The 25,824-nt window shown below is 38.7% G+C and overlaps 1 protein-coding gene across 8 annotated transcripts in view; it reads right to left on the reverse strand.

The window, feature by feature from the left end:
* camk2d2 (calcium/calmodulin-dependent protein kinase (CaM kinase) II delta 2) overlaps nucleotides 1-25,824 on the reverse strand; it is a 127,281-nt gene that overhangs the window by 62,876 nt on the left and 38,581 nt on the right. For all 8 annotated transcript variants that reach the window (XM_061906652.1, XM_061906613.1, XM_061906660.1 and 5 more), the window contains exon 3: nucleotides 3,424-3,483. In XM_061906652.1, the coding sequence (XP_061762636.1) occupies nucleotides 3,424-3,483 (60 nt within the window). The remainder of the gene's footprint in view (nucleotides 1-3,423; nucleotides 3,484-25,824) is intronic.

The raw sequence follows: 25,824 nt of genomic DNA on the forward strand, positions 1-25,824 counted from the left end.
ATATATATATATATATATATACATACATACAAACACACATATATACACGTATATACTGTATATAATACATACTTATACACGCACACACACGCACATATATACAGTACATACGTATTTCGTACAAACACTGTTTCCATAAAAGTTGGGAAATTGTGTTAGATGTAAATATAAACGGAATACAATGATATGCAAATCTTTTTCAACCCATATTCAGTTAAATATATTTGTTTTTGGAAATAATCATTAACTTTAGAATTTGATGCCAGCAACACGTGACAAAGAAGTTGGGAAAGGTGGCAATAAATAACGATAAATTCGAGGAATGTTCATCAAACACTTATTTGGAACATCCCAGAAGTGTGCAGACTAATTGAGAACAGTTGGGTGCCATGATTGGCTATAAAAGCAGCTTCCATGAAATGCTGAGTAATTCCCAAACAAGGATGGGGCGAGGGTCACCACTTTGTAAGCAAATTGTCGAACAGCTTTAGAACAACATTTCTTAACGAGCTATTGCAAAGAATTTAGGGATTTTACCATCTACGGTCCGTAAAATCATCAAAAGGTTCAGAGAATCTGGAGAAATCCCTGCACGCAAGCAATGATATTACGGACCTTTGATCTCTCATCAAAAACCAACATCAGTGTGTAAAGGATATCACCACATGGGCTCAGAAACACTTCATAAAACCACTGTCAGTAACTACGGTTGGTTGCTACATCTGTAAGTGCAAACTAAAACTCTACTATGCAAAGCAAAGCCCATTTATCAACAACACCCGGAGACGCCGCCGGCTTCGCTGGGCCAGAGCTCATCTAAGATGGACTGATGCAAATTGGAAAAGTGTTCTGTGGTCTGACAAGTCAAAATTTAAAATTATATTTGGAAACTGTGGGCGTGGTGTCCTCCGGAACAAAGAAGAAAATGACCATCCGTATTGTTATAGGCGCAAAGTTCAAAAGCCAGCATCTGTGATGGTATGGGGGTGTATTAGTGCCCAAGGCATGGGTAACTTACACATCTGTGAAGGCACCATTAATGCTAAATGGTCCATACAGGTTTTGGAGAAACATATGTTGTCATCCGAGCAACATATGTTGTCATCCAAGCAACGTTATCATGGACGCCCCTGCTTATTTCAGCAAGACAATGCCAAGCCAAATGTTACAATAGCGTGGCTTTGTAAAAAGGAGTGCGGGTACTTTCCTGGCCCGCCTGCAGTCCAGACCTGTCTCCCATTGAAAATGTGTGGCGCATTATGAAGCGTAAAATACGACAGTGGAGACCTCGGACTGTTGAACGACTGAAGCTCTACATAAATCAATAATGGGAAAAAATTCCACTTTCAAAGCTTCAACAATTTGTTTCCTCAGTTCCTAAAGGTTTATTGAGTGATGTTTAAAGAAAAGGTGATGTAACACAGTGGTGAACATGTCCTTCCCAAATACTTTGGCACGTGTTGCAGCCATGAAATTCTAAGTTAATTATTATATGCAAAAAAAAATAAAAATGAAATTCTAAGTTAATTATTATATGTAAAAAAAACCAACTTTTTTTATAAGGTTGAACATTAAATATCTTGTCTTTGTAGTGCATTCAGTTGAATATGGGTTGAAAAGGATTTGCAAATCATTGTATTCTGTTTGTATTTACATTTAACACAATTTCCCAACTCATATGGAAACGGGGTTTGTATATATGCACACACACAAATGTGTGTAAATATATATATATATGTATATATATACACACAAACACATATTTTTACATACACACACATATACATACATATATACATATATACACATATATACATATAAACATATTTATACATGTATATATATTGACACAAATATACACTTATACATATATATTCACACATATATACATACATATACAGACATACATATAAATACATATATACATACATATATATACATATATACACACACACACACATATATATAAATATATATACATACATGTATATATATATACATATATATATATATATATATATGTATGATAAAAAAAACAATTGCAAACAAAAACTTCTACACAAACAATTTATTTTTTATATTTACATAGTAGAGATGCGCAGATAGGCAATCATATCAACCGCAACCGCATCACTAAAGTCGTCATCCACCCGCAATTCACCCGAACCAACATTTCATCAAACCCACAGCCACCCACCACCCGCCCGTTGTTATATATCTAATATAGACGATGCAAGGCATTAGTGAGGTTAGAAAGTGTAACTCCCTCCAAATAGCACTGACACAATGGCTTTCTTGAACTGATTTATTTGAAGGCTTACTTTCCCTTCAAATTCACCGTGGAAACTGCAATAACTGTAATAATTTTTACGTTGTTACAAACTTAAAAATAATAACATGCACAGCATGTGGATCAAACATTTAACCAAGTAAAATACCAACAAATGACAAATACCTCGTTGGCCATACCCGGAAGTAGCTTCCTTACATCCGTCGACAGACCAAACGAGACACTTCAAAATAAAAGTATGTCCACATACTGTTTCAAAGAGTGCTGCTCGATTTTCGTGTGTGGGTAACAACATTTAACTATTTATAAATGGTTGATTTGTACAGGCTAGTAAGGTAAAGTGTTGTACCTGACAAGTTTGGGCTACCTTGCTTCTGCAGCCCTCATCAGAGGTGTCACGTGATCTTAGCGTCACGTTGTCTGTGACATGTTGTACCATCAAGAGTTGTCAGGTACACCACTTTACCTACTAGCGTGTATAAATCAACGATTTATAAATACACGTCAGTAGGGTAAATGAACCTCTTCAACATAACATTTAACTATGTATAATGTAGCGGCTGGCTATGGGGTGTTAGCCAATGACTTTGGCTGGGGGGCGGGACTTCCGGGAGAGATAGGGAAGTGACGTTATCGACAGGAAGTGAGAGTTCCAGTTGTCCCCGGAAAAGCGTTAGAGACATGAGAGTTGTGTGGTTGTATTACATCTTGTGCAATAAAGACAAGACAAACAAAGAAGTTTTATGAGCCTACATTCCTGGGATTATTACAGTATATATTTCCGAATTTTTTCAACCGCCATCCGCCCGGATCTATTTAAAATCTATTTTTTCGTCATGTCACCCGTCCGACCCGCAGTTTATCCGCGGACTTCGCGGTTGTGACCGCAAACCGCGCATCTCTATTACATAGTATGTATATATTATTAATGTTGTCAATACAAATCTATATATATCTAGAAAGGCTGGTCTAAAAGAGGGAGACATTTTTCTCAGGTCTTAAGAAGGTCGGAAGTACAAAAATGTGTGTGTGTGTGTGTGTGTGTGTGTGTGTGTGTGTGTGTGTGTGTGTGTGTGTGTGTGTGTGTGTGTGTGTGTGTGTTTGCGTGTAGGTTTTGTGTTGATGCAGCTCACCAATATTGGGGTGCTTGAGTAAACGGCAGATCCTGGCCTCTCTCTCCAGCTTTTGATGGTCTACAAGACACACACACAAACACACGCACGCACGCACGCACGCACACACACACACGCACACACACACACACACACACAGAGAGAGAGAGAGAGTAAACACACATAGGTTATTTTTAGCACAGTGATTGGCTTTCTGAATCATCTGACATGACGTCAGCTGCATTGTTGTCAGCGTATGTTTGAGTCTTTGCACCGTGTTTGTGTGTGTGTGTGTGTGTGTCAGTGCTCATGCAGCTCTTCGCTTCTCAGAACCAAAACTCTAGACAACAATAACAATAGCAGATGACATCAAAGAACTGCATCCGAATAAAGTACAGTGTTTTATTTTTCTTGCGTTCAAAACGGGTGTAATGTTGCAGTGGCCGAAAAAATGAAATATATTTTTAATGAATACGTGGGCCTACTACGCGACTGTATTTCATAGTTGGGTCTTATGGTGGTCGTTTTTTCTGAGTTGGTACTCGGTGATAAAAGTACGCTAAAAGTGCGCTAGAACCCACCCCAGGATGTGGTCTAATCAGGAGTCAATTAATGATGGGAATTCCTGAAGTTAGACCCAGTTATGATTAAAAATGTCAAAATAAAACCGCCATTTTTTTTGTGCTGTGAACATTTTGGTTTGAGCAGTTACGCTCTTTAAGTTCTTCTAAATGACATTTTCTAAAGAGTGACATAATTTTTGTCTAACTAGTAAAGTTTTTATGTTATTAACATATCATTATTCATAGCCAGCCCCCGACCATAAGCTATAATTGTTAATAACATAAAGAAACTATAATAGTTAGACAACAATTTCGCAGCACGAATGTTTGGGACGAGTTTGAAAATATTTGGGGGTTGGCTGGTTATGAATAATAAAACATTAATAACATAGAAACAACAATAGTTCAACAAAAAAAGGTCTGCGGAGCAACACATACAGGACAGTTTCGGCTGTCGTTGTTTTGGTTTGTTAATAAAGAGAAGTTTGATTATCTTTGTTGAATATAAAGTACTGTATAGACTTGTATATTGTATTCAAAGTAGTGTACAGTATACTACTGAATCATAAACTATACCACACCGCCTCTAAAAAGTACCGGTTGCTCCCATTTCTGTCCTTTTAAAAAAAATAACGGGCATGTCACGTCGAGACATTGCTGGTTTTACAAGCCGAGGAGCATGTTTGGCAGCGCACAAACACAAGCGTACTTACAAGCAGACACAGTGTGTAGAGAGAAAAGGGAGAACAGGCGCATTTTGGCTTAAAAAGTAAAGATCAAAGTGAAGTTCTAACACTGAAACACCCTCAGGGAGAGGTGCTTTAAGACATGGCTAGCTAGCTAGCGGCTAACATCCATCCGCAGTCAGCATTGTTTTGTATGTGTGTATATACAGTGGGGCAAAAAAGTATTTAGTCAGCCACCGATTGTGCAAGTTCTCCCACTTAAAATGATGACAGAGGTCTGTAATTTTCATCAGCGGTACACTTCAATTGTGAGAGACAGAATGTGAAAAAAAATCCAGGAATTCACATTGTAGGTATTTTAAAGAACTTACTTGTAAATTATGGTGGAAAATAAGTATTTGGTCCACCATTCAAAGCTCTCACTGATACATGGATGATACAGCAGAGGATTGGGAGAATGTCATGTGGTCAGATGAAACCAAAATATAACTTTTTGGTGTATATATATATACAGTGTATATATATATATATATATATATATATATATATATATATATATATATATATATATATGTGTGTGTGTGTGTGTACAGATATAGTTACTACAATGTGGCCCCCAAGTCAGAATGATTGTAGAGTGATTAGGTTGTACTTAATGAAAAGGCCAGTGGGAACATTCCCATTAGGAAGAAGCGAGGAGAGGAAGAAGTGTTTCAAATGAGCGATGGAGCGCGACCCACTTCAGCTCTGCCTCGAGACACATGCAGCACCAGGAGGAAAGAGGGGAGGGGAGGAGAGGAGAGGAGAGGAGAAGAGAGGAGAGGAGAGGAGAGGAGAGGAGAGGAGAGGAGAGGAGAGGAGAGGAGAGGAGAGGAGAGGCGGGAGGAAACGAGCCGAGGGTCCTACTTCTTTTTCCTTTTTTTTTTCAAATAAAATAGGACGCCTATTTTTTACTCGCACCATTTTCTCTTCTCTGTGTTTTTTTCTTTCTTTTTTTCTTTCTTTAATGAGAACGAGTTCATCTCGGAATAGCAGGTGACTTCCTGTCGGCATCGTTAGCATTTCTGCTTACTCCTGAAGTGAGGACGCAGCTTATTTACTGTGAGGCTGAAATGTAAAAAATAGTGCAGCTGAGACACTGGCATGGAGCACTGTGCCAGCTGCCTTCCATCAGCATGTTGGGCACAGGGGGCGGGGCCAAACATTTTACAGCAAGGGCCGCAGAACGATTTACGGAAGGTTAACATGTACTAAAACTAGTGCATTCCTGTACGGTAGGAGCATGATAACATGAATGTGCAATAAATGAGTGTCTCCATGGTGATGGGCCATCCATCCATCCATTTTCTACCGCTTATTCTCTTTCGGGGTCGCGGGGGGCGCTGGCGCCTATCTCAGCTACAATCGGGCGGAAGGCGGGGTACACCCTGGACAAGTCGCCACCTCATCGCAGAGCCAACACAGATAGACAGACAACATTCACACTCACACACTAGGGCCAATTTTAGTGTTGCCAATCAACCTATCCCCAGGTGCATGTCTTTGGAAGTGGCCATTTTTCATTTAATTTCTTAAGAAAAAAAAATGTTAAAAACCTGTGTTACATGTACTGAAAGACATGCCTGGGGTCTGATTTACTGAAGGTCAGCGTGTACTAAAACAAGTGCAAACCTGTACGGTAGGAGCACGATCACGTGAATTTGCAGTAAATAAATGTCTCCATGGTGATGGGCCATTTTGATTTAATTTGTTGAGGAAAAAAATGCAATAAAGCCGTGTTACATATACTGAAAAACATGTCTCGGGTCTGATTTACGGAAGGTTAGCGTGTGCTAAAACACGTGCAAAGCCGATAGACTTACTACACTTGTGAGCAAATAGGATTGTGTCCGTTTTGGGTGTAGAATCTTCTATATGTGAATGTTTGGACATTCACACAATAATGATAATTATACCAATAATATTAATAATAAATAATAACACTAATAATTATGAACGGATAATATTTCGTGTAGAATCTTCTGTGTGTGAATGTTTGGACATTCACACAATAATAAAAATAATACCAATAATATTAATAATAATTATAATAATAATAACAATAATAATAAACAAATAATTTTTGGGTGTAGAATCTTCTGTATGTGAATGTTTGAACATTCACACAATAATAATAATAATACCAATAATATTAATAATAATTATAATAATAATAATACTAATGATAAACAAATTTTTTTAATGTAGAATCTTCTGTGTGTGAATGTTTGGACATTCACACAATAATAATATTATTAATAATAATAAAAATAAATTGATTACTTTTTGGTGTAAAATTTTCTATGTGTGAATGCTTGAAAATTTACAAAATAATAATAATAATACTTTTTGGTGTAGAATTTTCCATGTGTGAATGTTTGGACATTCACACAATATTAACAATAATAATAACCATAATAATAATCATAATAATAATAATAAATATATGAATTTTTGGTGTAGAATCTTCTACATATGAATGCTTGGACATTCACACAATAATAATAATCATCATCATCATCAAAATAATAACAATAAATAGATAACTTTTTGGTGTAGAATCTTCCATGTGTGAATGTTTGGACATTCACACAATAATAATAATCATCAAAATAATAATAATAATAATAAAAATAAAAATAATAATATTATAAATGATGACTTTTTGGTGTAAAATCTTCTATGTTTGAATGCTTGGACATTCACACAATAATAATAATAATAATAAAAATGATAATAATAAATATGTTACTTTTTGGTGTAGAATCTTCTATGTGTGAATGCTTGGGCATTCCCATATTAATAATAATCATAAAAAAATAGATAGTTTTTAATCTTCTATAATAAAAAATGAGTATGTCACCACTGATCTAAAGTGTCACATAGAAGTGTTTCATCATCCTCATCATCATAAATCACCAAAAATGATTAGCGGGCGTGGCCACCGCTGCTGCTCACTGCTCCCCTCACCTCCCATGGGGTAATCAAGGGTGATGGGTCAAATGCAAAGAATGATTTCGTCACACCTAGTGTGTGTGTGACAATCATTGGTACTTTAACTTTAACATCGTTATCGGCACAACGTCAACCTTTATTTCATCTTGCACAGCACAAGTCTATTTTTATGATGAGCAGCGCTGGTGGAGAGGAGGCGGTGACTTGATGGAGTGGGAGCTGCGGTGTCAGACCCGAGGACAAAAGTGGAGAAGCAGACGGGCCTCCTGGCGGCGACAAGTCATCACATCATTGGATGATGATGGCTCCCTTCAGCAAGGTCACACCTCTGACACACACTAATCTTCATGGACGACTGCACCTCCATGTAACGTCTTCCTCACCTCACATTTCTATCCATCCGTCCTTTTCCTACCACTATTTTATCCTTAGTCAACATTTTTGGGGCCAAAACTAAGCATTTTCAAACATATAAATGGCTCAAAAGATCCACCTTTTGCAGCTATTACAGCTTCAACTCTTCTGGGAAGGCTCTCCACAAGGTTGCGGGGTGTGTTTATAGGAATTTTCCACCATTCTTCCAAAAGCTCATTGGTGTGGAGAAGGCCTGGCTCTCAGTCTCCGTTCTAATTCATGCTAAAAGTGTTCTATCGGGTTCAGGTCAGGACTCTGAGCAGGCCAGTCAAGGTCATCCACACCAGACTCTGTCATCCTAGTCTTTATGGACGTTGCTTTGTGCACAGTTGCACAGTCATGTTGGAAGAGGTACAAAATTCCGCTGCTAGACTTTTGACGAAAACAAGAAAGTTTGATCAGATTACGCCTATACTGTATATACCTTTAAATACTTCTACACATATATACATATATATATATATATATATATATATATATATATATATATATATATATATATATACCTATACTGGCTCACCTGCACTGGCTTCATGTGCACTTAAGATGTGACTTTAAGGTTTTACTACTTACGTATAAAATACTACACGGTCTAGCTCCGTCCTATCTTGGTGATTGTATTGTACCATATGTCCCGGCAAGAAATCTGCGTTCAAAGAACTCCGGCTTATTAGTGATTCCCAGAGCCCCAAAAAAGTCTGCGGGCTATAGACCGTTTTCTATTGGGGCTCCGGTACCCTGGAATGTTGTAGCCGCAACAGTTAGAGATGCTACCTCAGTAGAAGCATTTAAGTCCCATCTTAAAACTCATTTGTATACTCTAGCCTTTAAATAGACCCCCCTTTTAGACCAGTTGATCTGCCATTTCTTTTATTCTCTGCCCCCCTTCTCCTTTGTGGCACAGATTCAGTGACCACAGATGTTGCGCTAGCTGTCCAAAGTCGGCACCCAGATTGGGGATGTCTCTGCACTGCTGACCTGTCTCCGTTCAAGATGATCTCCTGCTGGCCCCACTATGGATTGAGACTCTCACTATTAAGTTAGATCCACTATGGACTGAGACTCTCACTATTATGTTAGATCAACTATGGACTGAACTCTCACAATATTATGCTAGACCCACTATGGACTGGATTCTCACACTATTATGCTAGATTCACTATGGACTAGACTCTAACCATATTATGCTAGATGCACTATGGACTGGACTCTCACACTATTATGTTAGATCCACTATGGACTGGACTCTCACTACTTTGTTAGATCCACTATGGACTGGACTCTCACATTATTATGTTAGATCCACTATGGACTGGACTCTCACACTATTATGTTAGATCCACTATGGACTGGACTCTCACACTATTATGTTTGATCCACTATGGAAAGAGTCTGGTTTTGTGGGCCTGCTCTGCCATGAAGGACTATTGGACAGAGATATTTTGAAATGTGAAGTACCCCTTGAAAGTAAGACTCTATCCTTTGTCCTACCAGTGGTTTGTAAAAAGACCATTACCAGGAAATGGATATCATAGGAGATAATATCCATTACCAGGAAATGGATATTACAGGAGTGGCCGACTTTGAAGCTATGGATGAAACTCACAATGGATATTCATTAAATGGAGAAGATAACGGTTTGTAGTCATTATAAATTGGAGAAATTGACTTCATACTGGATAAACTGTGTCAATGCTGACATGCCCTATAAGCCTGCTTTTATTTTCTCAAATTAGTACTGTTTAAAAAAAATACTAGTTTTTCTCTTTATTATTTACCATCTGTTTGTATTATTTTATTTTGTATTTGTCATGTCAATGTGATCATGTTTTGTTTTAGTCATGTTTTGTTTGTTTTTTGGCCACTCAGTTCCTAATTTTGCACTTCCTTGTTTGTTTTGTCACCATAACTATCCATTAGTTTTCCCCTGTCCTCATGTCTCACACCTGTTTTTACTGATCAGCACAGTTTTATTTAAGCCTGTCTGTTTCTGTTGTTCATTCTGAACAACATCACCCTCCATTACCCGCTACGCACCTTGTAATCCATGCCAATGATCCATGTCCCGTTCTCATTCCGTTCCAAGTAAGTTTTCTCATTATTTATGCCGCAGTGCAAGTTTTTTGTTTTATGTTCATAGTTTTGCCTTAGTGCGAGTTTTGTTTTCACAGCCAAGTTTTTGTACCGCCATTGTGCCCGGCTATTGTTTGCCTTTTGTGCAGTTATAGTGTTAAAATAAAAGATGTCTTTACCTTCATGCCATCTCCGGTCCAAGTTCACTTGCATCTCAGGATAACAACCACCTCATAGTCCAAGTATTGACAATATTAATGTGTGAATGTACCAAAACATTCACACATAAGGTTTTCTACACCAAAATCCATCTATTTATTCTTCTACTTTTTCTTCTCCAGATTTTGACCGCGCTCTACCTTCCACATTTTTCACCCGATTCAAAGCGTTCCAACTTCAAACTGTTCAGCCTATTCAGGAATCGTGGGCTTTCCCTTGACAAATTCCAAAAATTCCCAGATTTCCCAGAATTCCAGGTTTTCAGGGACATTTTTACCCATTCAAGATGAATTGGCCATTTTTTCAAACTTCCACCATTTGCACAATTTTCAACCTATTAGAACCATTCCACCATTCTGGAAATTCAAACTATAATTTTTTCAAGTTAAACAAAATTCCAGGATTTCCCAGAATTTCTGCTTTTCCAATGCTGTATTTCCACCCTTTTTTCTGGCGATTACTCCTTCCACATTTTTCATTGCATTTCAACCATTCCACCGTCAAAACATTCCTCTTAATCAGGACAAAAAAACTAAGTTGTTTTTTGGACTGGAAAAATTCCAGTTTTTTTCCGAAATTCTAGGAATTCCGTAATACCATTTTTCAATTCAACATGTTAATACTTCAACATTTCTTGACCGATTTGAAACATTTCAACACCAACCTATTCAACTCATTCAGACCAATCAAGGTTATTTTTTACCATTGGATACAAAATTCATGATTTCCCCAATTTTTTCTGAAATTCCCATTGTAATCAATTTGGACATTTTTCAAAGTTCCACAATTCCCACATTTTTCATCTAAATCAAAATGTTCAAACTTCAAAATATTTAGTCTGTTTGGTAATTGAGTGCTCTACTTCAACAATTCTAATTTTTTATCCTGGATTTCCCCCAATTCCTTTCTTTTTTCATTTTCCCCTTTCAAAATGAATTGGCCATTTTTCAAAATTCCACCATTTCCACATTTTTCCACCCATTCAGACCATTCCACCTTCAACATAGTCCACCAACCTGGAAATTCAAACAATATTTTTTTTCAAGTTCAAAAAAAATCCAGGGTTTTACAGAATATATGCTTTTCCAAAGCCGTATTTCCACCCTTTTTTCTGGCAACTACTCCTTCCACATTTTTCAACACATTTCAACCGTTCCACCGTCAAAACATTCCTCTTAATCAGGACAAAAAAAACAAAGTTGTTTTTAGGACTGGAAAAATTCCCGGTTTTCCCGAAATTCCAGGAATTCCCTAACACCATTTTTCAATTCAACATGTTACTACTTCAACATTTCTTGACCTATTTGAAAAATTTCCACACCAAGCAATTCGCTCATTCAGACCAATAAAGTTTTTTTTTTACCATTTAAAAAAAAAAATCCCGCTTTTCCCGAAATTCCCAAGTTTTTCTGAAATTCCCAGTGTAATCAATGGGACACATTTCAAAATTCCACAATTCTCACATGTTTCATCTGATTCAAACTGTTCCTACTTCAAAACATTCGGCCTTTTTGGGAATTGTGTTCTCTACTTCAACAATTCTAAAAAAAATGTTTGTATTTTCCATAATTTATTTTTTTATTTTTCCCATTCAAAATGAATTGGTCATTTTTCAAACTTTCACCATTTCCACATTTTACAACCTATTCAAACCATTCCACTTTCAACACATTACAACATTCTTGAAATTCAAACTCAGACCAAATTCATTCAGACCAATCAAGTTTTGTTTTTTACCATTTTCAAAAAAATTCTCGCTTTACCCAATGTTTTCTGAATTTCCCATTCAAAATGAATTGGCCATTTTTCAAACTTCCACTATTTCCACAATTTTCAACCGATTCAAACCAATCCACTTTCAACATATTCCACCATCTTGGACATTCAAACTATGTTTTAACAAGTTCACAAAACTTTCAGGAATTTCCAGAATTCCCGTTTTTTCAACCCCCTTTTTCAACCTTTTTTCTGTCGATTCCTCATCCCACATTTTTAAACCCACTTCAACCGTTATACTGACAAATAATTCCTTTTAACCAAGACAAAAAAACAAATTGTTTTTTGAACTGGAAAAATTCCCTTTTTTCCTGAAATTCCAGGAATACCTTAATATTATTTCTCAATTACAAATGTTACTACTGCAACATTTCTCGACTGATTTGAAAACTTCCAACACCAACCATTTCAACTCACTCAGAACACTCAAAATATATTTTCAAAAAAATTCAAGGTTTTCCGAAATTTCCATGAAATTCCAAATGAAAAGAATGGGACATTTTTCAAAGTTCCACAATTCCCACATTTTTCATCTGATTCAAACTTGTCAGGCTTTCCCCTGACAGTTTGTCTATGTTTTAGTTTTTTCTTCTGCATTTGTCTTTGTTTCCTCTGTGTTTAGTTTCTCCTGTCTTTAGTTCCTGTCAAGTGCTCTTATTTTGGTTCAGCTTCCTGTTTGTCTCCCTGTGTGCTGTTGTCACCTCATCTGCGGCTGATTGGCACCTGGCCACACCTGTAGTCAATCAGCCCGCTCCTATTTGTACCCACTTTGTCTTCCAGTCAGTGCTGGATCATTGTCGTTGCCACATGTTGCTCCTGTCTTTGCTATCGTGTCGGTTTATTGCAGCGTAGCGGTAAGCTACATTCGTTTGTTTGTAATTTACTGTCTTTTGTTCCCTGTTTCTGTTTTGTTTTCACTCTACAAGTAACGACTTCTGTTTTCGTGTTTGCTACCCGCTAGCTTCCACGCTAAGCCCTTTTTTGTTTCTTGCTAGCTTCTATGCTAAATACCCTTAGTTTGTTATCCGCCTTGTGCGCGCTTTGTGTTAGTACCCTTTTGTTTGATTTTTTTTTAGTATCTTTATTAAATCATGTTTTCTCACTCCATGCCTGCCTCCATCTCTGCATCCTGGGGTTTGTCACCAAATACCCCTGACAAAACTGTTCCAACTTCAAAACATTCAGCCTGTTTGGGAATTGTGTTCTCTACTTCAACAATTCTAAAAAAAAAATTCCCGTATTTCCCATAATTCCTTTTTTTATTTTTTCCATTCCAAAATGAATTGGCCATTTTTCAAACTTCCACCATTTCCACATTTTTCAACCAATTCAAACCATTCCACCTTCAACCGATTCCACTCATCCTGGACATCCAAACAATCTTTTTATTCTGAAGCTAACCAATAATAAATAACTTCTTACCATTAATGCGACTCCTTGAATGGGCACTGTAGAAAACGGATGGATGGACTAAAATGCATGAGATTATTTTGTATTTTAAACGTTATTTTTAACACTGTGATGACCAGTGGAATATTCATTACTTATCGCACGGGAGTCAAACTCTGGCCCGCGAGCCAAATTTGGCACGCCGTGCAATTTAATTTGGCCCTTGAGGCAATATCAAATTAACATTAGAGCTGGCCCGCCGGTATTATACAGCGACAGAGCCGCTGTAACACTGCATTCGCCGCTAATACTCATACTTGCCAACTCTCCTGATTTTCCAACCATTCTCCCGAATTTCTCCAGATTTTGGGGGCGTGCCTATAAGGCACTGCCTTTAGCTTTGTCTACAATATGTTGTCACGTCTGCTTTTCCTCCATACAAAGAGCGTGCCGGCCAAGTCACATAATATATGTGACTTATACACACACTTAAGTGAATGCCAGCATACTTGCTCAACAGCCATACAGGTCAGACTGAGGTTGGCGGTATTAACAACTTTAACACTGTTACAAATATGCGCCGCACTGTGAACCCACACCAAATAAGAATGACAAACACATTTCGGGAGAACATCCGCACCGTAACACAACATAGACACAACAGAACAAATACCCACAACCCCTTGCAGCACTAACTATTCCGGGACACTACAATATGCACCCCACGCTACCACCTAACCCTGCTCCCCACCTCCACCCCCATCCCCACCCATCTCATTGTTATTTTATTTTAAGATTTATTAGCCTGTTGATAGTTACCTCAGAAGGCTGCAAATAGAAAAGAGGCATTAAATGTTTTATTTAAATGTCATTAATTTTACCATTGATGTTTTTTCGTTTTTTTGTTTTGAAAGTTGTTTTTGTACTATTAAGTTGTATAATTATTGCTTGTTCCATATTCAGTGGTAAAGCAAATCAGTGGAGCAAACTGAGCAATAATTAACAATTTATTCATGCGCTTTCTCTTGCTACTTCAAGGCTTGAATGTTTGATTCATTCATTATTGTTGTTTTATTTTCAAATGTATTATTAGCCTGTGGAAAAGGTTTATTTTGATATTTACCTCAGAAGGCTGCAAATAGAAAAGAGTCATTCAATTTTTATTTAAATTGTATTTGATATACCATTGATATATTTTTAATTATTACTATTATTATTATTTGAAACTGGATTTTGCATGTCACTATAAAGTTATATAAGCCTTGCTTGTTCAATATTCAATGCAAAACGTGTTTGGGTTACTATTAAAAGGTTAATTTGATCAACCTTGGCCCGCGGCTTTGTTCAGTTTAAAATTACGGCCCACTCTGTATTTGAGTTTGACACCCCTGACTTATCGTGTTAAGCAATGTCAGCTAAGACTTATCTAAGAGCCTGATGCAGTCATCAAAAGACCACCTTAGCGCACCACAGTCGGTCGACCGTTTTAATTAGGGACTAAAAACCCACCTTTTTAGCACAGCTTTTATCTCATTCATCTGACTTCTTGTTTTTAAATACACTGCTTGCCTATCTGTTTTATCCAGTGCTTTCATGCTTTTATTTCCATTTTTATCTATGTGTCTGTTTTATCTGTTTTTCATTTTTATTTTAATTTTCTATTATATATTCTAACTTTCAATTTTCAATTTTTTATCTTTTTTACATTTTGTTGCACTTTGAGATTTAAACAAATGTAAAGTGTGTTACAAATGTAATTCATTATTATTATTATTAATATTATTATTATTAAAGAGCCATCTCTGGCTCGAGAGCCATAGGTTCCCTACCCCTGCAATAGATGTATGCAAATATGATGTAATGGACAGGAATGATTGACGCTGGATGTCTATAAAAAAATTAAAAAAATTAAATAAAATTTAAAGAAATGAGGCTGAAAGCCATTGATTAAGCTCATATGGTCAATTATAAATGACAAATGGGTTGTACTTGTACAGCGCTTTTCTACATTCAAGGTACTCAAAGCGCTTTGACACTACTTCCACATTCACCCATTCACACACACATTCACACACTGATGGAGGGAGCTGCCATGCAAAGCGCTAACCAGCACCCATCAGGAGCAAGGGTGAAGTGTCTTGCTCAGGACACAACGGACGTGACGAGGTTGGTACTAGGTGGGGATTGAACCAGGGACCCTCGGGTTGCGCACGACCTCTCTCCCACTACTCCACATATTTTCAATATTTTCATTACTTTTTACAGATAATGTGCATTCGGAATAGAGTACAGTTCTTTTACTTTTTATTTCGTACGATCCATGTTGACCCAGTTTGTTTCTCTTTATACAGCACAACCATGTCAACAACACCCGCGACGCATTGTGGAAATCCCCGTGCCCTTTTGAGCCCTAGATTTCTAATCCAGTTTTGCTCATGCAATGCATTTCACGACTGATCGTGTAGTCCAGTATTAGTCAAAATATTGATGATTATTATTTTGGCCACAATCGGCCATCTTTTCTTGCATTGATTTGGATGTCAGCTTGTTATCAAACTTAAAATAAAGCCGGCGTCGAAATTTGGCGACGCTTGGGTATGTTTTCAGAGAATCCCTGCGTCTGTTTGTCAAAGCCACCCCCTCACTCCATCCTTTCCTACCTACCCTCGCTCCGTTCTCCACAGGTAGTCCGCCCCCCCCAGCCGGCTGGACATCTGTTGTCTAGCAACTCCAGAACCAATCGGAGCTGACAGGCCTCCCTTCTCCTCTCCTCCCCTCTCTCTGCAGTGGAACCGAGCTCGAATGCAAATGTCTGACACTCACAACTATTCCATAACTCTTCCCAAGTAGAGTCAGAGAGCCTTAAAAGTATGATTTTACAACGCAATTAAGCGAGTGATGGATCCAAGGCATTCATCTATTCGTTATTCTACCGCAGCGTTTTTCGTCTGCCTCTATAACACCCAGAACCGTTCAATCCGCAGCATCAAAACGTTAATTATTTTTACAATATTCATGATTTTCCAAAGTATTGGACGATATAATTGGTACTCCTCCCACCATTCTCACGTACGGATACCACCTTACAGCCTTGACTGCGAGTAGATTCTCCACACTAGGGTTGTACGGTTGTACTAGTATAGTATCACGGTACTAATGAATAAAAAAAACGGTACTGTACTCTGTTTGAAAAGTACCGGTTAGCCATTTTGGCGGTCCGCTCCCTTTACGATCAGTGTCAGAGCTTGGTCCGCATTGCCAGCAGTAAGTCGGACACGTTTCCAGTGAGGGTTGGACTCCGCCAAGGCTGCCCTTTGTCACCGATTCTGTTCATAACTTTTATGGACAGAATTTCTAAGCGAGTCAAGGCGTTGAGGGGATCCGGTTTGGTGGCTGCAGGATTAGGTCTCTGCTTTTTGCAGATGATGCAGATGAGCAACAATACGTAATTTACGTTCCACAACCTTTATAATAACCAAACTGTAGCAACATTTTTATTGTAAGAGTGAACACTGAGAAACTCATTTTCTAGGGCAGTGTTTTACAACCTTTTTTTTTTCATTGAAAAAAATCCCGAGGCACACCGCAAGCACAAAACACAATGTCAGGTTCAAACACTGATGACATCTATTAAACAAGACAAGAAGTAAGGAATTAAACAGAGACAGAATTAAATTTGGCTCAATCGAGGAGAGACGTCTGGGTTGTACTCTTGTACAGTATCATCACGGGATGATACTGTACATGGTTCTCGCCCGGAAAAGGGTGGAGTGCCATCTCCGGTTTGGGGAGGAGAGCCTGCCCTAAGTGGAGGAGTTCAAGTGCCTCGGAGTCTTGTTCACGTGTAAGGGAAGAGTGGATCGTGATATCGACAGGCGGATCGGTGCGGCGTCTTCAGTAATGCGGAAGCTGTATCGATCCGTTGAGGTGAAGAAGGAGCTGAGCCAGAAGGCAAAGCTCTCAATTTACCGGTCGATCTACTTTCCCATCCTCACTTATGGTCACGGGTTAAAGCGGCCCAAATGAGTATTCCTCTGTACGGGTGGCGGGTCTCTCCCTTAGAGATAGGGTGAGGAGCTCTGCCATCCGGGAGGAGCTCAAAGTAAAGCCGCTGCTCCTCCACATGGAGAGGACTCAGATGAGGTGGTTAGGGCATCTGGTCAGGACGCCACCCGAACGCCTCCCTAGGCGACCGGTAGGAGGCCACGGGGAAGACCCAGGACACGTTGGGAAGACTGTGTCTCTCGGCGGGCCTGGGAACACCTTGGGATCCCTCGGGAAGAGCTGGACCAAGTGGCTGAGGAAAGTCTGGGCTTCCCTGCTTAGGCTGCTGCCCCCGCGACCCGACCTTGGATAAGCAGAAGAATATGGATGGATGGAAGGACGGTTCGCCATATTTTTTTTTCATTGTCGTCACATCGTGACATTGCTGGTTTTACGAGCAGAGGAGCATGTTCGGCAGTGCACACATGCAGAGTACTTACAAGCAGACACGGTTTGTGGACAGAAAAGGGAGAACGGATGCATTTTTGGCCTAAAAAGTGAAGATAAAGGTGAAGTTATAACACTGAATTGCCCTCAGGAAGAGGTACCTTAAGACATGGCAGTCTGAAGTGTTTTTGCTACTTCAAAATCACTAATACTCGTCTCCATGGCGACAAATAAAATAAGTTTCTTACAAGTATTATTATCACTGCAGGACGAGGAATAGCTAAACACGCTACACTACACACCGTAGGAGGATACAATAACTCACCGGCGTCACAATGTAAACAAACCACACCTGACATCCACTGTAATGATACCAAGTACAAGAGCATATCTAGTCGATACTACTATCATTACATCGATATTTTTTTTATCATCACAAAATATTTTTTCTTTAATTCATTTTATATTTATAAAGTCGGGAAATGAGTCCCTGGACACATGAGGACTTTGAATATGACCAATGTATGATCCTGTAACTACTTGGTATCAGATCTATACCTAAATGTGTGGTATCATCCAAAACTAATGTAAAGTATCAAAACAACAGAATAATATTGATAAATAATGGTAAATGGGTTAAACTTGTGTAGCGCTTTTCTACCTTCAAGGTTACACAAATCGCTTTGACACTATTTCCACATTCAGCCATTCACACACACATTCACAAACTGATGGCGGGAGCTGCCATGCAAGGCCCTAACCCTAATAAGGAGCAAGGGCGAAGTTTCGCATCTTTGTCCATGTGACGTCAGATAAAACAAAAATGTAGCTGTTTGGCCACAATACCCAACAATATGTTTGGAGGAGAAAAGGCGCGGCCTTTGATCCCAGCAACACCATCCCTACCGTCAAGCATGGTGGTGGTAGTAATATGCTCAGGGCACGTTTTGCTGCCAAAAGAACTGGTGCTTTGCAGAGAGTAAATGGGAGAATGAAAAAGGATGATTACTTCCAAATTCTTCAGGACAACCTCGCTCGTAATGTTGAAAAAGGTCTTAAACAGTTTTTTTTTCTAATGTTCTGGATCCCCAGCAAGAAAATTCAGAAGCTGCAGTACATACAGAATAGTGTTGCTAGGCTCCTGATGAGAGTGCGGAAATACGACCATATCACACCAGCTCTAAAAATCCCTTCACTGGCCTCCTGTTCCACTCAGGATTGAAAACAAAGTCTCCGTGTTAACTCACCAGTGCCTCCATGGAAATGCCCCCCTGTACCTCAAAGAACTACTCACCCCCAAATCTTCTACACCACACATCCGCTCCAAACAGGCTAACCTCCTCCAAACTCTAAGGACAAAGCTACGAACTATGGGAGACCGGGCTTTCTACTTCGCTACTCCCAGTCTGTGGAACGCTCTCCCTGACCACCTGAGGGCACCTCAGACTGTGGATGCTTTTAAAAAAGGCTTTAAAACCCTTCTTTTTAAAAAGCCTTTTTATTGATATAGGCATACTCGTTCTAGTTATTAGACTGTTCTAGTTTTTATATTTTATTTATTTTTATTATATTTGTATTATTATTTTATTTGTTTATTCACTGTAGCACTTTGAAATTGTCTGCTTAATGTAAAGTGCTTTTTACAAATAAAATCTATTATTATTATTTATTTATTTTTTTAGCAATGAAAACATTCGATTTCTAATGAATAATTCCAACTTTGCAGGGATTTGTTTAAACTCTGTAAAAAAAATTAACAGTAAAAAACGAGGGACGACTGTAAAAAAAGAAAAAAGGAAAAGTTAAATATGTTTATTTTGCATTGCAGCGGCCACAAAGAAATTGGCTTGCCAAAGACAATGTTTTTCAACCACCCTGTTGAGGGATACAGTCTGGTGTGACGTGGGAGATGATTTAATTTCACCTATTTGGGTTGAAAATATTTTTTGCAAACCAGTAATTATACTCTGCAAATGATATGAAAGCGAGTAATACTCTTCCATATCAGTAGGTGGCAGCCGGTAGCTAATTGCTTTGTAGATGTCGGCAACAGCGGGAAGTAGGGGTGTAACGGTACACAAAAATTTCGGTTCGGTACGTACCTCGATTTAGAGGTCACGGTTTGGTTCATTTTCGGTACAGTAAGAAAACAAACAAATATAATTTTTGGGGTTATTTATGAACCAAATTTGTAAACAATGGATTTATCCTTTTAACATTGGGAACACTATAATAATTCTGCCCACATTAATCAACATTAAACTGCCTCAAGTTGTTTCTTTGATTTAATAAAATGACAAAACCTTTCTTCTACATATACAAAGTGCAACATTAAACAGTCTCAAGTCAACTCATCATGCTTGATTTATTACAGCATTTGGGAAGCTTGTAGTTGACTTTTATTATGTAAATGTTATATTTTTGTCAACATGTGATAGCAGGTACCCTGCCATTCAAAACTAGGCTGCTACATTACGTATGATTAATGTAACTATAGCTGAAAAATAGTACAATAGCAATAGGAGAGACTATTCATCCCTGAACACCATAGAGTTCATGTTAGTTCATGTGAAATAACAGACACACAGGGGTTTGCTGCCCCTAACACACACACACACACACACACACACACATACACACACACACACACACACACACACACACACACACACACACACACACACACACACACACACACACACACACACACACACACGCACACAGACACGCACACACGCACAAACACACACAGCAAAATGAGCTAACGTAACGCTAAAAGCTAATTAGCCTTCACATCACCTCAACCCAGAACTGTGAACTGCAGTTTAAGTTTCTAAAATGTCAACGGGCTCATACTGATGTTTGTAATAGTTGTGACCGAAAAGTGTTTTTTAAAATTTGGGGAGTGTACGATGTCCGCTGCTAAACACATGTCTGGTCGACAATGAAGCATTTACAACATGCATTCTGAATACGCACTGTTGATTGGCTGTTAAAACGCTCTGAATACGCACTGCTGATTGGCTTTGTAAGGAAGCCATTAGATGGTTGTGTGGGCGGGACAATGCTGGGTGCTCACTGCTCAGACAGAGGCAGAAAGCAGAGCAGCTTGTTAAGACTTTAGACTACAAACTCGTTCGATACACCCTCGTACCGAACCGAAACCCCGGTTCAATACAAATACACGTACCGTTACACCCCTAGCGGGAGGCAGGGTGGAGATAAAAAGGTATCCAATGCTTAAACCAAAGATAAACAAAAGGTGAGTGCCCCTAAGAAAAGGAATTCCAGCTTATGCAGAACGAAACTAAGACTGTCTGAATAATTTTATCTAAGTTATCACCAAACTTTGTGTTGCCATGAGTTCCCGGCAAGAGGACAAAAGCTGTCTCTGATTGGGGGCGTCACTAGACCTAATACTGTACTGGGGCACACCTGGGGCACAAATAATTAATGTGAGCGTGCAAAGCGCGCAAGCAAAAATATTTTTAGCACTTATTTATCATAAAAAATACATAAATAGTGTTTCAACTATGAAATCATATCAGATTATGTTGTATGGATCTTTGATTAACCACCTGAAATTAACTAATGCATTTGACCTACTTGTGCACTTTTTTACTCCAGACTTCTAAACTGCTACTGGTAAAAGCAAAAAGGAAGAGCAATGAATCTTTTTGAAATATATATTGCAGTAATCATCTGCAAATTTAACATCTACAAGAGTAAAACAAAAAATAAAGCACCCCTACTTCTCTGGGTTCTTTTATATTATTTAATTTCCATTTATGGCAATGTGGCTTATCCTATTTCAGATACGCAAAACTATAAAATATACAGAAAACAATAAAGTCACAGTAGTAGAATAAATGTTGTGTGTCTGTTCAGGGAATCATTTTCTGAGAAGTAAACTGTAACGTCTCGTTTTCATTTTTACAAAGTGGTCAATCACTCTGGACAGACATGGAAATATTACAGTAACTGTTATACAGTTGACCAGTGGTTCCCAACTGGTGGGTCGTGACATAAAAGTGGATTGTGTGTCATTTTCAGTGAGTCGCAGTCAGATGTGTGCATGGAAAAAAACAAGTTTAGGGAGAAAAAAATCAAATTGTGGCAAGAAAACCAGATATTTTTAGCCATTTTTCTAGCGACTATTAGTGAGTATTTTAGCAAAAGGCAAACTGACTAACAAGTTGGAGGAGGACTCAGGATAGACATGGAAATATATATATTTTTTAATCTAAATGGGGCAACAAAACCCGATATTTTCAGCCATCTTTCTGAAAACAAATACAGAAATGTTACTATTTTTTCTGGAAACAAAACCAGATGCTTTAGCTGTAGCCATATTTCTGCTGACAAAACAAGATTATTTTAGTCAAAGTCACACCGATTAACAAGACAAGTCTACTGTGCTATTTTTCAGTGAAATAAACTTGAATGATTTAAAAATTTGGCTCACGACTTGATGATATGGAAAAATGTTTTTCTTCCTGAAGATAAACCATTTGAGAAGCACTCAACTCACACATGATTACTCCAAATCATCATTGATGCAGAACCAGCAGAAAATAACCAACATTATGTTTCATGTTGATTGGAAATTCCCCCGACAGCTCGTACAGCAAATGAATATGTTTGTCTTGATACAAGGAATAAAGTTAGCTAACTTAGCATCAACTTAAGACAATGATGTTGCCTGGCTAGATAGGACTTCACTTACAGCTCTCATTCCTGCTGCTTCTTCCCTGCTGCGGGCGAATAATTTTTTGATATCCATCTAGGAGTTACAGTTTGAGTCAAATCAAAATCAAAATAATATAATTAACAAATTCTTGTTGGCTAACGTTACCTACCTCACGCAGTGATTCTCATCCTCTCTCTCTCTCTCTCTCTCTTTCTCTCTTTCTCTCTTTCTCTCTCTCTCAACCGAAGTCTGATCCACACGTGAATAAATTACCATATTAACTAGCCATGTGCTCATTGTTTCGTGGAGTGAATACAGTAGCAATCAATTACTATACTAAGTAGTATGTGCGCTGTTGTCTATGTTATGTAGACTTAAAACTCTGAATTTTTTTTTTTTATTGGTGAAATTTCAACAGTGGGGTACGTGCCCCAGTGAAATCTGTCTGGCGACGCCCCTGTCTCTGATACTACCAAGCAAAAGGCTTGTAAAACTCCACTGTGTAGAATGGGAAGCGACATGAAGGCGTTGTTTTCTTACATGTATGGTAATCCACAGGAAGATTTTGTCTTCAAAAGATCTACAAAGTGTCACGATTGGCTCGCAGGGTGATGCGGGGATTGTTCTCCCAGGAAGCAAGAGGACGACTCCGGATAGGACTTGCAGGTAACAACATCATTTAATCGTAACTTAACACAAACAGGTACAAAACGAAAAAAAAACAGACGGAACAAGGTGTCGGCACCAGAAGCTAAGGATATAACTTAGCACGGACTAGAGCATGGAACAAAACTCACTTGGCAAAGATGTGACGCAAACAATGAAGCCAGAACGAATGATCAACAAAGGCAGACTTAAATAGTTAGACACAGGTGTGTCCCAAACAACAGAAGCAGGTGAAAATCATAAGTAGCCACGGTGACTAAACTCAGAAGGTGCACAAACAGGAATTAAAGGAGTCCAAAACTAACACAACATAACTGAAAAAAAGATGATCCGGACCACGGATCATGACACAAAGCGGAGAGGAAGCAAGAACTGACTCCCCAAGAGGCACCTTTTCTTTGAACTGTTTTGTGACCAAAGGCAGCGGCCGTTTACGACCCCCGTCCCTTATAAACAGCTGTTGCCATGTAATCAGGGAAAGTCCAAATAAAAGAGGAGGCGTACAATCTTTCGTCGGAGCGTGGCGGAAGACTGTACAAAGAGTACAGCCCAGACGTTTCTCCTCAATTGAGCTAAATTTAATTCTGTCTCTGTTTGATTCCTTGCTTCATTGTCTGTTTAACAGATGTCATCAGTGTTTGAACCTGACAAAGACTGAACCGGCTAAAAAGTAGACAAAAAACAGAACGCTGGACGACAGCAAAGACTTACGGCGGAGAAAAGACGTACATCCGAACATGACATGACAATCAACAATGTCCCCAGGATAAAAACCACTGAAAAAAGGTTGAAAAACCTCACAAAAGGTTGAAAAACAGTGGCCTACGATGTTAAATTGATAATAATATTTCTTCTTAATCGTAATAACATTGAAAAAGACTGCTTCCTGATTATTTGACATGTGTTTAGTAGCCTTGCGATCAGATATAATTGAATTTTGTTTTTTTAACAACAATGTAAAAAAATCCATAAATTAGCCGCACCGTTTCATAAGCCATAGGGTGCAAAGCGTAGGAAAAAAGTAACCGCTTATAGTCCGCAGTTTACGGTAACATATGTCCTCACAAATATTAATTTGAATATTAAACGCTTCGGCAAAAAAGTTATTTTTTATTTTTATTTTTTTAAACTATTTGCATTATGGCTTTCAGGTATGCATTTCTCTCCATCACACATTTTAAATTGATGGATAAACACCCTTGTAGTAATTTGTTTGTGTAGCGGGAGTCGTGCGCTGCGGTGTAATTAAGAGTTGCGATGAAAACGAGGCTGTGGAGTAACTGCGACTCCCTCCTTCCCGCCAGCGGCTAAACGGTCCTCCGCCATATGGTTCCGCTCGAGCCTTTGCAGGAACCGACGGGGTTCTAACGGAACCCTGAGGGACCCGGAGAAGCTGTCGCTCTCCTGCGGGTCCCAATAGAGGCGGAATTATGAGACTGATGACTCCCTCGCTTTCCCTTTTGGAGGAGGAACTGATGTCAGGGATAAAATTGTCCCTGGGGTCTCGGTATGTACTGTATATCTGCCTCTTCACACACACGCTACAGGACAAATACTGCCAATTAGACCTCCAGAAATGCGTGCATCAGCTCAATTTGTGTATAACAATGCACACAAGGTGAGCTATGTCTACAGGAGTATTTTCAAAAATTCAAAAATCAACTTTCAGGTTCAAACACAGATGGCATCTATTAAACAGACAAGAAGCAAGGAATTAAACAAACACATAATTCAATTTAGCTAATTGAGGAGAAACGTCTGGACTTTACTCTTGTACAGTCTTCCACCACACTCTGACAAAAGGTTGCACGCCTCCTCTTTTATTTGGACTTTCCCTAATTACATGGCAGCAACTGTTTCTAAAGGAAGGGGGGTCGTAAACAGCTATCACCTTTGGTAACAAAACAGTCAAAGAAAAGGTGTCTAGAGGGTGATCAGGTCCTGCGTCCTCTCCGCTTTGTAGATCTCAGGTCAAGACAAAATCTTTCTGTGGATTACAATAGATCTGTCATACCTGTAATTCAGTTTTAAGTTTGATCATGTTTGTTTTGTTTTTGGACTCTTGTTTCCTGTTTTACACTTCCTGGTTTTGTTTTTCCATAGTAACCCATTAGTTTCCACCTGGTCTCCTAGTCGCGCCCATGCCCTCAGTCCCGCACCTGTTCCTAATGATCACAGCCACTATATAAGTCAATTTCTTTCTGTCCATCAGTCGGGGAACACCAACTTTCATTACCCATGCCGTTCTAACTTTCATTGTAATCTACGACCTTGTTGCTCATTCTCCATGCCCACGATCACCTGCCACGCACCTTTCTATTCTTGCCTCCTGTTTTTGTTGCCACAGTAAGTGTTTTGTTTTAGTTGTTTATAGTCATGCCATCGTGCTGTTTCTTTTCTTAGTTCATTCATGCCAATCGAGCAAGTGTTTTTGTTTCCTGTTTATATTTTTGTATCCAAGTTTTATACCTCCTTGTGAGCGCCCTTAGTTTGTTTATTTTTGTATTTAGAATTCCCAATA

This window comes from Nerophis ophidion, linkage group LG01 (assembly GCF_033978795.1).
Source record: "Nerophis ophidion isolate RoL-2023_Sa linkage group LG01, RoL_Noph_v1.0, whole genome shotgun sequence".
NCBI classification, from domain to species: Eukaryota; Metazoa; Chordata; class Actinopteri; order Syngnathiformes; family Syngnathidae; genus Nerophis; species Nerophis ophidion.